At 40.3% G+C, this 15,612-nt stretch overlaps 1 protein-coding gene across 3 annotated transcripts in view; it reads right to left on the minus strand.

Moving 5' to 3' along the window:
- FBN1 (fibrillin 1) overlaps window positions 1–15,454 on the minus strand; it is a 218,550-nt gene extending 203,096 nt beyond the window's left edge. For 2 of the 3 annotated variants that reach the window (XM_081831045.1, XM_081831044.1), the window contains exon 1: window positions 15,291–15,454. In XM_081831045.1, the coding sequence (XP_081687171.1) occupies window positions 15,291–15,454 (164 nt within the window). Of the gene's footprint in view, window positions 1–8,577; window positions 13,716–15,290 lie in introns of those variants that run through there. The other variant, XM_081831046.1, reaches the window with a different exon arrangement.
- Window positions 15,455–15,612: the final 158 nt, after the last annotated feature.

A 15,612-nucleotide genomic window follows, 5' to 3' on the forward strand; every position in this document is an offset into this window, starting at 1 on the left:
TGAATCACAGACCTTTACCTCTGAAATAAATAATACATTATATGTTTAAAAAAGAGAGAGAGAGAAGATAGTAGGAAGGGAAAAATGAAGGGGGGGGAATCGGAGGGGGAGACGAACCATGAGAGACTATGGACTCTGAAAAACAAACTGAGGGTTGTAGAGGGAGGGGGGTGGGGAGATGGGTTAGCCTGGTGATGGGTATTAAAGAGGGCACATATTGAATGGAGCACTGGGTGTTATACGCAAACAATGAATCATGGAACACTACATCAAAAACTAATGATGTAATGTGTGGTGATTAACATAACATAATAAAATAAAGTTAAAAAAAAAAGGTACATAGTGAGATGTTCACAACAAATTAAATAGTTTTTCATGGGTTTATTTCAAAGTAATGGCAGGGGAAAGAAGTGGATAAAATAAGATTGACCATTAACTGATAAGGGCAAAACCTGGAGCTTCAAGGCATTATTCTCCCTAGTTTTGTCTATATTTGAAATTCTCCATATTAAAAAGTTAAAACAACAACTTCACAGCAGCATGTGGTCTAGTTCATTCTGATAACCATCCTGTCCTACAACACCACTATAACAACACACGTTGTTTTCTTTTTTCATTGACTTGAAGACTCACTTTTATCTGTTATGCAACTCAACATTCTTGAGTGGGAAGGGGAACCCCATTTGGAAATAATAACAGTCCAATCCCAAGATGTTTATCATCTTAACCAAGCAGGAAGAACTAACCAAAATGTTTCTATGCAGCTACTAAAGAAAGTTAATGTTCATTAGACAAGGAATCCAAGAACAAAAGACTTAACCACACTCATGCAAATAACTTAGCATGTTAGCCCGGGGGATGGGTTTCCTTGGGCATTACAACTGCTTTTTGACATGATCCATTTTCATAAGTATACCTTGTCTTTCCTTATGCCCAACATAAACCCATCAGTTAACAAACAGTTTGAGGGAAAAGGGATTAATTTGTATCTGATCCATCAAAGGGCTGAATGTTGGCTTTTCTGCTCACAAATGGAAGAATTCTTATAGTCATGGGAAATATGAAGCAGGAGAAAATCATTTAGCAAGGAATCCTGGTATGTTTTCTGACTCCTCAAAATGTGAGAATGTGTGTTAAACAACCTATTTTCAAGGAGGGGTCCAAACACAAAGAAGCAGAGCTCATCCAAGGTCAAATTAGACTCTGTTGTCTAGGGGCTCCTGAATGGCTCAGTCGTTTAAGCGTCTGCCTCCAGCTTTTTTTTAATTTTTTTTAAATTTTTTATTGTTATGTTAATCACCATACATTACATCATTAGTTTTTGATGTAGTGTTCCATGATTCATTGTTTGTGCATAACACCCAGTGCTCCATGCAGAATGTGCCCTCTTTAATACCCATCACCAGGCTAACCCATCCTCCCAACCCCCTCCCCTCTAGAACCCTCAGTTTGTTTTTCAGAGCCCATCGTCTCTCATGGTTCGTCTCCCCTTTTTTTTTTTTTTTTTAAAGATTTTATTTATTTATCAGAGAAAGAGCACAAGCAGGGGGGGAGCGGTAGGCAGAGGGAGAAGCAGCCTCCCAGCTGAGCAAGGAGCCTGATGCAGGACTCGATCCCAGGACCCTAGGATCATGACCCGAGCCGAAGGCAGACGCCCAACCCACTGAGCCACCCAGGCATCCCAATACAAAATCTTTTTAAATACAAAAGGGCGCCTGGGTGGCTCAGTTGGTTAAGCGACTGCCTTCGGCTCAGGTCATGATCCTGGAGTCCCGGGATCGAGTCCCGCATCGGGCTCCCTGCTCGGCGGGGAGTCTGCTTCTCCCTCTGACCCTCTCCACTCTCATGTGCTCTCTCTCTCTCTCTCTCAAATAAATAAATAAATAAATAATCTTTAAAAAAAATAAAAAAAAAATAAAGAACCCTCAAAAATAAGAAAAATATCCCCATTTTAGTCTGTTTTGTAGAACTGTAAGATGTTAAAAAATGTCTACACAAAGTCAGAACTGCTGACCAAAAAAAAAGAAGGAAAAAATGGCTCACATATTCTTGTAAAATTCCTGAAAGGTTTTCAAAAGAATAAAAAGAAAAGTTTATTTCATTAATTGGGGTTTCTTTCTTTTCTGGGAAGTTAATAGAGCAGAAAAAGTACCTGGTTGTTTATTCATTTGTTTTTATATTTTTGTTTTTGTTTTTATAAACCATGATTGTATTGGTGATGGTGTGACTTACCCCAAAGAGATGAGAGATATTAGGTAAATTGAACATTTTTAATGACAAACAGAAAAATAACTATTATCTGTTTAAACCATTCCTTATTTAAGGTACTCTGATTTTTATAGCCTGTGAATGAACATGAAGCAACCACAGCTTCCTAGGGTTTACTGCCAATCAGTTAACAAGAGGTTGGTATGTAAGGATTCAGGGTATAGGAACTCTACCAAAGCACTGCCTATATTAAGATAATGTATGTTTTTGTTCTACTTTCCCAGATGCTCAATAGTAATATCTCTTAAAAGTCAATTCTCCTTAGAATCGAAATGGGAATCATTAAAAGAAAATGAAAAAATAAGATTTTCAATTTCTCAAGAGAAATTGGACACAGAAGAAAAACAACAACAAATAAGAATCCTTTGTACTGAATGAGCATTACGTTGCTGCAGGGCATGAAGCCAAAGGAAGGGAATGCTCAGTTGGAGAGCAAAGGCCATGGCTCTTCTCAGAGGTGGCCAATCTGAGTCAGCCTAGCCCCAAATCACGTAAGATGGCCTGCCCACAAAGCACCCAGAGGGAACAGTAATGACAGAGTGAGTTGAAGGAGTTCTGGGTCTATGGAAGGGAGCTTTCTCAGTTTGGGTGCAGATACTGTGCTTAACCACCTAGCACCCCTCTACTTCTTAAAACCCATTCCACATGACTCAGGCCTGGCCACCCAAGTGCCCCATTTCTTTGGCCACAGTGATGGGCACAGTGATAGGAGCAGGGCCAACAGAAGGGACCAGCAAGAAGGAGACAAGTCCTGTTTGCCAGAGCTCCCAGTAAAAAAATACAAACTTCTCTGGAGGAGTTGACAGGGTGTATTGATAAGGAATTACACTCAGTAAGTTTATTTCCCAATAAAGATAACACAATTTCAAGGAAGGAGAAATTGAAAAATTAAGGCCTTATCAGCACACTGTCTTTAGGTATAACCAGATCTCCACAGACAAAGTGAGTTTCCATTAAAATTATATGTTTTAAATGTTTGCAGTTCAAGTTTGCTCCCTCTGTTTCTGAAAATAATCGGTTCCAAAATGAGGTTGAGAAAGAGGTCCCCAGATGCTAACGGTTATCTAACTTTTTGCTTTGGCCAAAAAAATCCGCCTTCTTTGTATGACTCCAGCCCCTCTTTATCCTTATCCCTAACAGAATTCTAGTCATCCTCATTACCATAGCTAAACACCTCAGGCGCTATACTAGCAACTTGAAATGTATTATCTCCTTGAATCCTAGAACAACCCAAAGAGGTGAGTATTATAATCTCACTTTACAAGTGGAGAAACTGACAGTCAAACAGGTCAAACCAATTGTCTGAGGTTCCTTCCTAACAGGTGGTGGAGCCAGGATTTGCCTCCAGGCAGGTCTGTGTCCACACTTCCAAGCCTCCCTAAAAACATGGCCAATTGTTATTAGTGTTCCTTGAAAATGACACCTCGGCCCTTTAAAATATAGTCTCACAAGCAACAGCACTGGACCCAACTACCCACAACCAGGCTCAAATAGGAAACAGTGTGAGGGAAGTATAACGTATACCCCAGTCACTCGCTCCAGGTTCTTACGACTAGACTGCCAAATCACTCCTAGCCAACTCTTCAGGAAATGTTCAGACACTTTCTCAGATTCCAACTAAAACAGCAACTATGTGGCCCTGGGGAGTACAGAGCTCACAGGGTGGTAAGGGGATATAAAACTTGCAAACTTGAGGTCAGTGGCCTCACCTCTGGGGTGTGAAGCAGCAGCCCGTGAAAGATTAAAAACCGTCTGTCGGCTTGAACGCTGCATATCAAGTCCCTCCTTCCAAAGCACTTGTCCACATCACCTTGGACATCAACCCCATCCGTAAAAGGAGAGAAAGATTCTCCAAGTGTAGCTCTGCCTAGAACCATTGGAAAGAATATAATCATTTCAGACTTGAGATGGGGTGATCGTTCGGGGAGTTAAACATTAGGTCCAATTCAAACACAGTTAATGCTCAATAAATAGTTGTCATTTGGATTAGGCAGATGTTCTACAAAATTATTGAGATAGATGATATGGAAGAAAAGACAAGAATTTAAGATATTTTTTCCTCATTGGCAGGCTTCTTACATGGAATCTAAATGTATAAATTAGGAGTGTGGATAACTGAGTCAGGCTATTACAAGATAAGAATCTGAGCTTCCACACTTAGAATTGCCATGGCCCGTCCCAGGACATTTGACACTCTAATTGTCAATTACAAGTGTAAGTGCAGTGGTAGTGGTGGTGGGAGGGGATGTTACTCTTCGGACTTCCAGAGGAAGAGTCTCCCTTCTCATTCTCCCACCCCCTCCCCGCTACTCTAACTTGGAAAGCCCCATCCTACTCAACCACACCTAATATGGAGGCTTCCATGGATACCAAGGTAGCACTGAAGAGCTAAAACTCTAGTGCCCCGCTTCCTATCAGGGTTGACCACTGAGCAACCGATGGCACTGCCTAAGGCCAAATAAACAAGAACAAGACAAATGTCCATGCCCATGTGGTACAGGAGGTTTGCTTATTCGAAGCACAAGTGAGGACTTAGAGATACCAGTCACCCTTTCCAAGAAACGAAGACAAAGAGGAGAGAGAATCTGGTGCCCAATGACACACTTCTCCTTAAATTGTCTTTTGTCACTGTGTGTGGCTCAGCTTCCACAGAGTGGAAGAAAATAAGTACCTTGAGCACTTTTTAATGAACTTTCTCTGGGCCTTGGTTTCAGCATCTGTAAGTTTCTGAAGTCTGTCCCACTATAACGCTAATTTATAACATTTTTGTAAAGATAGATGGTCTGACTATAAAGGAAGATCTGAGTCATGATTACATATGCAAAAAAAAAATTTCAAGAAAGAAGAACTTTAAAAGTTATTCATCAAGTCACCCCCCATGGGAAGAGGGGGATGCACCAAACTTCACACAGCACCATTTACACAGGTTCATCACACATGATGGATTCACCTGCTTTTCCAGTGCATCCCTCTAAATGTTTTTGTAGGAATCTTTTTTGACATCCAAGTGTCTTTCTTTGTGCCCTGACTCCTCCAAAAGCCCTGTTCCCTGAAGAGGCTAGTTAAGGCCATAGGTCACCTGGAGAAAGGGGGTAGTCATTTGTATCTGTCAGGACCCAGCACCTGCTCTGTCCCTCCCCCCGCCCAGATCCCTGGTTGATAAGACTCTCCACCCTAGAACTTTCTCCCAATTCTCTCCTCCTACCTCCTTTTCCTCCTTCCCTCTCTTAACAAAATCCTTATCTCCACTCTTCTTTTCCAACATCCTGAGACTGCCAAGTAAAAATTTAACATTTTACTTAGAATTTATTTTGCTTAATGTCTTAACTCTTATTTGGTATTCCTATCATCCCTATTTTGTTTATAGCTCAGAATTTTATTTATAACTTCAGAAGTTATTGAAAGTTACTTGCAAAAAGAAGCAACATGAGCTGATGATGATGGAAGAAGGAGGAGAAAATGGTGATGAGAAAGAAGAAAAAGAGGAAGAGGAAGGAGGAAAAGGAGAAGAAATAGAAAAACAAAACCCTGTCCCTGGAATACATTCCCTTGATTAATAGAGATATTCCTATACTTCACTTCAAAACCACGAACTTAACAGTAGACATAATGTGTCCATAGGGCCCCCATAAATCCTGTCTCCCAACACCAACATCATAAAATGGTTGGACTATATTTGGACTTAGATGTGTTTGGATACTTATATATGAATGTAAGTATGACTGATGGTCTAGGAATTCACAACCCTTCAAAACACTGAACCAAATCACTTGTCTAATGGAGCAGCTCTCCTAACTCAGAGCCTGCTTGCCGTCTGGAATACATCTCCGGATGGGAATGGCGGACAGAGGGAAATTTTTGTCTCTCCCTTCCGCCCTGAAGGGCTGAATAAATAGACTCAGTGATAATTTCAACAACAACAAAAAAAAGCCACTTGAGAAAGTGGTAAAGTCACAAGAACTTAAAACTAGGATTTGTTATAATAGAGCAGTCCAACTTTGACTGTATTCCTAATCCAGTTTTATCCTATTAACAATGTGGCTACTCCATATATGGCAGAAATAACAGAGTTCAGTTAACTACAATACCAACTATGGGCAATTGCATATCTATTTTTATTGATCAATTATAATCCCCGATTCCCCCCCAAATGTTTTTGAGGCAAATTACACCAACAGATATATAAATATGAAGCTATTAATAGAAGTTGAAAGCAAAATCCCATACAGAAGGAAGGCAAAACACACCAAGTATTTAAGTTAATAAATTAAAGTGACTGTGCATTAAACTGGTCCCTGTCTTAGAAGCTAAAGGGAAAAGGGGGGGAACGTTAGGTGTTTTATAATTCTTATATGTGAAAAAACAAAATTTCCCGGTTTATTAGGGACTATAAGCTTATTCATGGGGTTTGCGAGTCCTTTAAATGCAGAACCGTGGACAAGTTAAGAACAGTGTCCTTAACATTAATCTAGCAGATCGTGAAGACACATTGTTCATGTTGCATTTTTCATTCTGAAGTTACAGTAGCAAAATACAATGCAGCAGCTTCAATGTGGAAGTCGATCTGACAGGATCAAGGTAGGATTAAAACATCTGATTATCCTTCTCAAAAAACTAACCCCTTACTGTGGTAGCTAGTCTCCAAAGATGTCCCCCCAAAATGCCTCCCCTCCCTGCAGACACATGCTGCTCCACACATCAAGAGGTAGGGTTTATGAGTCCATTCCCTTAAATCTGGACAGCCTGTGACTTGCATGGAATTCCAGGTCATACCACTCCAGGCTATGTTTGAAGAAAGTCTGGTAGCTTCCACTTTTGTGCTCTTGGGATCCTGAGGTATACTGTAAAAAGTGTGGCTATACTGCTGGAGAGTCCTTATGGGGAGGCCACGTGGAGAGGGAGACAATCTGAGACCATACAGAGAACCGAGAAACCCAACCAACACTGATAACACATGAGCCCATTTGAGCCCTTCCAGCTAGCCCTCAGCCATTCAAGTCAGTTCTGTAGTCAACATATGGGGTTAAAGCATGTGACCAGGTGTCAAGAGGCTATTGTTCAAAATCGTGCTCCAATAGACACTCACCCTGAGCAAGACCTGGTAGCTGTACCTGGGGCTCAGTTTCTCCATTTGAAAAAACACACACAGTGGCTCTAACCCCAGGGACAAGCCCAGGCAGGAGACTGCAAAGGAGAGCTTTAAAACCTGGAAAGCACCCAGCAGAGCCTGACAAGTGGCTCTTTGCTTCCTTTATTCCCCTGCTCTGTCCATCCATTTAGATTAACCACACCAAAGTAAACATGGCTGCAGGCGCCAGTCCATGGAACCAGAAATACACGTGAAGCAGTCATCTTACTCACTCCAGCCCCATCAGACATTGTAGAAAGCAGAGACAAGATTCCCCACTGTGCCCTGTCCAAACTCCTGGCCTGCAGAATGATAAGAAATAATAAAATTGTTGTTGTTTTAAGCCACTAAGTTTGGGGTAATACGTTATGTAACAATAAGAAAAGCAAAACACTCACAAATGAAAATAGCTTGCTTCCTGGTAGTAGAGGGACTAGGAATGGTTTGTTTCTCTTCAGTTTCTCATTCATGGTGCTATAATGTTTTTCCGTATAATAAGGTTTAAGGTACATGGAGGTGTACATCCTAGGTGTGCCCTCCCGTTTGCCTCTCCTCTTGACCAACTAAGTGGTCAAGTGCTGCTCGTGTTACTTCTGGAACACTACTTGAGCCTCCTCTTCACCCCCTCCACTGCTCAAGGTCACCATCCACTCTCACCCTGACTCCTCTATTAGCCTCCCAATCTCCCTGCCTCTGGCCTCCTTACCCTCTAAACCACACACCTTTCCCCAGAACTGCAAAGGTCTGATATGTTCCCATCTTAGAATCCTTTTCATCATCCTCACCTTTCACAACAATCAGATAGTAATGTTCTGTGTCCTTCGGTCTCTCTCCCACCCCTAACAGTGTCACAATCTATGGACAGGCACACACAGCTGCATACTGCACAACTCCAGGGGACACTACATTTCTAGGCTACATTATGAACTGTTCCCCTTGAAGTTGTGCAGTGCAAACCCCACCCAACTGTACTCAGTGTCTCTGAATGCCTTCACACTTTTCACTTCATGCTTTTTCCACTCAAAGTTTTCCTTATTTCTCTCCTCTATTTCCTCCAAGCTCTAATTTATATCATTCGCCTTACCCAAGCAAAATTGGTCAATCAAAAATTGTCTATTGAACACTTACCATGTGCCCAGTTCCTCAGTATCCCTAGTGATAAATAAAACATGAACTCTGTCTTCAAAAAGTTCTCAGCCCCAGTAGATGGTCACTTAATTTATCACATAGACCAGAGATCGGCAAACTTTTCCTGTAAAGGGCCAAGTAGCAAATAATTCAGTTTCTCCAGCTCTACTTTGTCTCAACTACTCCACTCTGCCACTGCAGTATGAAAGCAGAAGTAGGTAATACATAAACCAATGGGCATGGCTTTGATTCAATAAAATCTCATTTACAAGAACAGGCAGCTTGCTCCACAGTTTGACAACCCTGATAGACTTTCACTGTAAAGTCTTTTCTGAAGAATCCTGTTCCCACAGTGAGGCTTCCCCTTGTCATGTGACTGCATTTACCTTCAAAAGATGTTGAGTCTTTCCCATAGCAGTGATGGGAGAAGATTCTTGGGAAATGAAGATACCAAGAGTATATGGAGAAAGAAATAAACTTAACAGGTACAAGATTTATTATAACTGGGAAGCAGCAAGATAGACTGGTTAAAAGCACAGACTATGAGGCCAGATTTCTCAACGCTTACTAGTATATGTCCCTGGAGGAATTACTGAAACTCTGCATCCCTCAGTCTCCTCATGTATTAAATGGACAAGTAGGTATAATCTTTCTCATAAAGAAGTTATACATTAAATGAATTAATGTATGTAAAATGTAATACTGAGTGATATATCAGAGCTTGCTAATCTTTACCATTTTTATTGCAATTTAATGTAAAAATTACATTATATTAAGGGCTCTGAGCTTACAAAAGTGGCCAAGGTAAAAAATGAAACAGGAAGAATTAAATAACTTGTCATGTTGGTAAAAATTTAACACACATACCAGTTTCCCCTGAAAAGAGAAACATCTCTTGCAACTCTAGTCTGAGAGAAAGTTTTCACCCAGGACATGAGAACAAGAGATTCTGAATGACATCATGAGGAAAAGTGTCCCACTCAGAGACATGGGCAATGCAGAAGTACCTGTGATGGTTACCTGCCCCCCCCCGGTGAAAGTTCAAGATATAATACTAAAACATAATATATGTGCCATCCAAAGACCCCACCAACTCTGACATCCTCCAATTCTTTCTGTGTTTTATTAGTGTCTTTGTAGAAATGCTAGAGAAAATTTCTTGTTTGATAAATATTAGCATATTATTAGCCATACTTGGGATGTGTGAACGAACACGAAGGAATATTAGGAATTTTAAGTGGAATTTTACCAAAGTCTTAGTCCTGTATTTTGAAATGAAAAATCAAAACCATAACTAAAATTAATGGAGAAAGAAAATTTAATATTAAGAATTTGTCCTTAAAACTTAACCTTTGTGCACCTCAGTTCTTACAGCTGTAAGAGCTAATAAAAGACCCATCCCATAGAGGTGTTTTGAGCATCAAATGAGTTATCATATCTAAAACACTGACAGCAGTACCTGGCACATAAATGTCATCTAAAAGTTACCTATTGCTGCTACAATTATTGTTGTTATTTGTTCTTCCTTAATCCTGCACCCCATGCCGTCTGCTACCTTTCCATTGACTCCTGGTTCCCAGGATGCATCTGATTCTCTTACCAAATATGAAGCTCCCCCCAGGCTACAGGCTGGATGTCTCTGGCATTCCACAGAGCTAAATTCAGGCTGGCATTCAATCAAGGCTTCCTGAATTAATGAACTCTTTGAAATCCCATCTAATGATCAGTTAGTGTTAAAATGCTTTTGATAGGATTCCTGCCTTTGATGATTTTGTAATCTAATGGGAAAATCAAACTTAACAAGGCCTGCCATATAATTCAGGCCTGATATATTAATTGATTTCAGCTTTCTTAAAAAAATTTCATGGAAAAAAAATTCTAAGTTGCTTGAATAGGCCCATTTGTTGGGTTAGTTTCTAGAAGCTAAAAAATTGTTAATGTAGTTTATTTCTATTTTGAGAAAATATTTAAAATCTTATTTTCACATTATAAACAAAGGCAAAGTTGTTTGGTTTGTTGAAAGAAAAAGCAAACAAACTCTCTGTAAATATCCTAATAACTAGTTCAGTATTTTGCTTGATAAGCGTCATTGGCATAATACTCTAATCTTTTTAATCATCAGCTACACAAGACAACAAAGGAATGTTTCAATGTTCTTTAAAATTCCTAATAAGCTTGGAGGGATGTCTGTGCTTCCATTTCCATCAGCTTCAACTTCATCTCACTGTAGGCTGATGTATGTTTTAATTAATTTGTGATACCAACAGCTTAGGCATTTTGTAAACAACATCTATGTCTTAAATGCTAGAAAGTGAGTCACATAAATAAGTATTTTGTCTCCATCTTCTCATTTAAAATGTGCAATTGCTAAAAACTTCTATTTAAGAATATCTTGGCGGGGGGGGTGGCACCTGGGTGGCTCAGTCAGTTGAGTATCTGTCTTCAGCTCAAGTCATGATCTTGGGGTCCTGAGGTCCAGCCCTGCCTCAGGCTCTCTGCTCAGTAGGGAGTCTGCTTCTCCCTCTCCCTCTGCTCCTTTCCCCACTCACTCACACATGCTCGCGGCTCGCTCTCTGATAAATAAATAAAATCTTTTTTAAAAAAAGAATATCTTTTTTTTAAATGATACTGCAATATTTTAGCCTAATCTTTTCACTAAATACAAGGACAAACCATACCACTGCGGGAGTCTTTTCCCCATATTTAATTATTAACCTACCTGACTTCAGATGAAGTCTTAAAGTCCTCTTTGTAAAATAAATGGACTTCATAAACTCTACAGAACTTTTTCTGTGTTCCCTGTTCAAGTTCTTTATTTTAATAACAGGCTTCTGTGTAATTAATCCCTTGGAGCTTGCCGTCACATAATCTAACCTGTGTATGAACTGTTCCATGTGTATTTTTCTGGTAACAAGACCTCTGGAAAAAATAAACAAATAAACAAAGACCAAAAAGAAAATCATGCACAAGGGCACAAATTGTGTGAAATACACCCCATCTCATACACTTATAAACCAGGCAACAAGGATAGAAATTCTCAATCCATCTTATCAGAGATCTGGGGAAAAGGGGTTTCACTCTAAAGAATTTTTTCCCTGTGACAGGAAACTGTAATATTTCCTTATTTGAGAGCTAAGGCAATAAGGAATCTTAAATAAATGGTTCCTAACTACTGCTATTCAAGCAGAGCTGTGTTGTTTTTTTTCTTAATTGAATTGTCTCCCACACTTTTTGCCCAGTCACAGAAGTTAAGAATTTAGCTGAGAAAAATTCCTGTGAACCGAAATTTGAACAATAAAGCTAGGATTTTATTATTTCTCATAAAGTCATTTCACACATGTTAAGCAGTGCCCAGTCAAAGGAAAACTACTATACATTTATTATTTGAAAACATTTTTTAAACTTGCAAAATTCTCATTTCAAAATAGAGAAAAATGCAATTTTTGCAGAGTGAATGGGGACCACACTCATTCCATAAAAAAAAGGATTTCCTGTAAAAACAGAAATTGGCAATTTAGTCTAAGAAAACACAGCGAAAGCTGGGAAGAAACTTGAGGATGCTTAAATTTCCACTGTGGAACAACTTCTGCTGCCCAGTGGGAAGGGAAAAAAAAAACACCTGCAACAGGATGGGAGGAGAAGAAGACAAGCTAGGACTACACTCCCGGAGAGGAAAAAACGAGGCAAGTCCCTAGTCTATGAAGCAGGGGCGCTAACAGGAAAGGAATATATATATCCCAAGAAGAATACCAAGGCAAACTCTGCAGTTAGTCACCTGTCACATCAGAGAAAGACGAGAAGGCAGTATTTGTGGAAGAGACGAGACCAGTGCACGGGGAAATATTAGTGAGGTGCTGAAAGCTGCTGCCACCAACTGGGCATCAGGCAGACTTGGGGTTACAAATCACTCTCACGTCATTAAACCGTGCATTTCCATCAAAATGGTAAACAGGTTTTACTGTAGTCAAAGAGGTTAGTTTTGAAGCTGGTAATATTTTAACTAGCAAAAATAGAAATTTTAAGCAATAACTGGAAAAATGTTACACACAACTGCTTTTCCTGATGATTTATACAGCAGGGCATGGTTAAAAGACTTATTCATGTGACACTGTAATAGCAATAAGCAGAGAGAATACCTTTTAAATGCTATTCAAATTCAAAATCAGAATTGGTACTTGTTTAAAATCTATGGGAAAACCTTTTATGCAGAGATTCTACTTTTATTAATTTGTGCCACATATAAATTTGCGCATGTACACACACAGGCGGGTAGAATTTGGGAGTACCAAAAAAAAAAATTAATATATCGAGAGAGCCATCATTAGGGAACTATTCTAGCCACGTTATGGGATCCTATACACAAGAGAATGCACAAGGTACATCCATATGAATTAACAGATGGATGCACGAAAGATATACAGAAGTGAGCAAGGTTTAGAACAGCATGTACAGTATATTGTATGTATTAAATAGGAACACACTATACCTATACATACACATGTATATATTATGTATATATATTTGCACATGCATATGCTTATAATAGATCTACAAAAATATACACGAAAATGGTGTCTGAGAGATAAGAGAGAAATTTTTTTAATTGCATGTCCTTTTAAATTATTATTTTTACCTCCCCAAATATACATATGTATATGTATATATATAACCTTATATGAGAACTCTAAAAATAAAAATTTATATTATGAGGGTTCATTATTATATTAGTATGTGATATATTACACTGTAAATGTTAATTATAATTATTTTTTAAATTTTTATATATATGTAAAATCTTACAGATAATGTGAGAGTGAGGCATACTCATAATTACTGTTCTACTAATAACACCTTTTTAGGAAGGCTTTATGAATAGTTTGCAATAGCATAACGTCTATGTTAGTGACCAAAAACTATGAGGAACACTGCGAGGTGTTTCCCTATAATCATTAAAAAAGTAAAACCCAAGAGAAATAAGTGCTGGTGTGAGTAAAACGAGGGACATTCTCTTAAGCAACAAAGTAAAGCTTAGTTTCTGTTTTCACATTGAGTTGGTGCCTCCAAAGAAAACAACACTGGTTGGTGATAGCACATAGAGATGAGACAAATGTCTGGAGGGGCCTAACATCTCCCTGCAGACTTTCATTCCCAAAATTAAACCCCCTTCCTCTCTTTCTATAGTAGCAATGCCATCAAGCTTAGCTATTAAGATAATATATATAACAGAAATACATATTTTTTAAGGAAAAATGTTAGACTAACTCAGGTCCTTTGAAGAACATATGAAAATCAGAGTTTCAGTTCATCTGTTGAACTTGCTTGCATGGGCCTTGCACACAGCAATGAATGTCTGCTGCCTGATCAGAATCAGGCTTAACATGATAAGCAAATTTCCTTTCCAACACTGTTGGAGTCCTGGATTTATTTTCCACAAAGGCCAAGATGGAACTAAATTAATCATAACTATTTCCTGGGGCCAGAAAATCATGCATATTTTACCACAGCCCAAGCGCTTGGCCCTGACCATCACCTTGTCCCTCCCCTGGTCTAGACCAAGACTCAAAAACTGGTCCATTCAGTTTACTGCACTTTTTCTTCCTGTACCTGGGACATACAAACACAAATTTTACTCCATATATATAGTTAAAACAGCCCATAACAAAAAGGAATAAAGGAAATGTTCAGCCACAAAATCGGACTGGACACCATCACCTGGTGTCTCAAGATCATATAATCAAGCTACAGAACTACTCAAAAAGGAGCAACAATGAGAATGAAAAGAACGTAATAGAAAATGTCTGTGTACGCATACTGTCTGGGCTCATTTAACAGACTCCTCCAAGGAGATAAAATGGATCATTTTAGTAAGCTTCTATGGAGACTTGAATTTAAACAATCTTACAAAGACAGATTTTTCTTTTAATCTGAACAATTTTAAGGAAAATGTATTCCCACCCTTCTTCAATTCAGGGAACTGACAGTCCTTATACAGTCAACCTGCCTAATTTAAATATTTCCTGCTGAAACATGTCCTGTAATAGGGACTTAGGAAGCCAGTGAAATGCTCAATTGCATGTACATAACACATAAACCACTGGTTAAAAACACCACTTTAAGGCCGGCCACAGAAGCATTACTGCCCCAATGAAATGAAGAGCCCCTTACAATCTGAAAGAACCCAAGTTCTCCAAAAATTTGCCCTGCTCTGCCTCCAGGGTAGACATCGGAAAGGCACTATCAACCCGAAAACTCAGTCCCTAATTTTAGTAAGCATAACTCAGAGGAGAGCCAACCCTTGACAGTGTCTTCCCTGACCCTGTCATTAGAATTCCTTTCTTTCCTTGCCCCCTTACCAAGAGAGCATCTGCAAAGGTGCCCACAAGGCAAGCACTTTCCCCTGAACACAACCGGAATTGGTAAGAAGGGAAAGGAACGGGCTTCTCTCCGTCTCTCAGTCGCAGCTCCTCCCCTTCTTCCTCAAAGAATCCTTCTCGCCTCCAAAAATCGGCCGCGACAATGGCCCAAGATTCCTTTTAACCATGACATCGCCTCTAAAGCAGAAATCTTTAAAGAGCAGAAGCAAAGTGGTTTAGCCTCGAACGGGGCGAGGGCTGGACACCCCCTGCACTTCTAAGGTGCCCCCAGGAGATCTTGTCAAGGATCCTTCTGGTGTGGAGAATCGACCCTGTCAGTTCCCTCCGGATCTTGATACTCGGGAGAAGAAGGAGGGGAGACCCACACCAAAGGAGCTGGCCCGTTCCATTACCCTTTAAGAGCGTCGTGTCCGCCGCCGCCTCTTCTCTTGGCCCGGCTGGCTCTGGTTTCCTTCACGTTCCCAGCCTCCAAATTGGCGTCCGCCCCATGGCTCGTGTAGGACGCTAAGAGCACGATAAATCCCAGGACGACCTCCAGCAGCCCTCCTCGCCGCATGATGCCGAGCGGCCGCCGGCTCCCACCGCCTCTCGCCGCGCCCCGGGCTCGATCCGCGGCCGCCGCTGCGCCCTGAAGCGCGCCGCGCCGCCGGGGTCCCGCTCTCCCGCCGCCCGTCCCCCGGGCCGGGCTCCTCCCGCCTTCTCCAGGCGCTGCTC

The sequence above is a fragment of the Leptonychotes weddellii genome, chromosome 9, assembly GCF_054177405.1.
Source record: "Leptonychotes weddellii isolate Sample4059 chromosome 9, ASM5417740v2, whole genome shotgun sequence".
Lineage (NCBI taxonomy): Eukaryota > Metazoa > Chordata > Mammalia > Carnivora > Phocidae > Leptonychotes > Leptonychotes weddellii.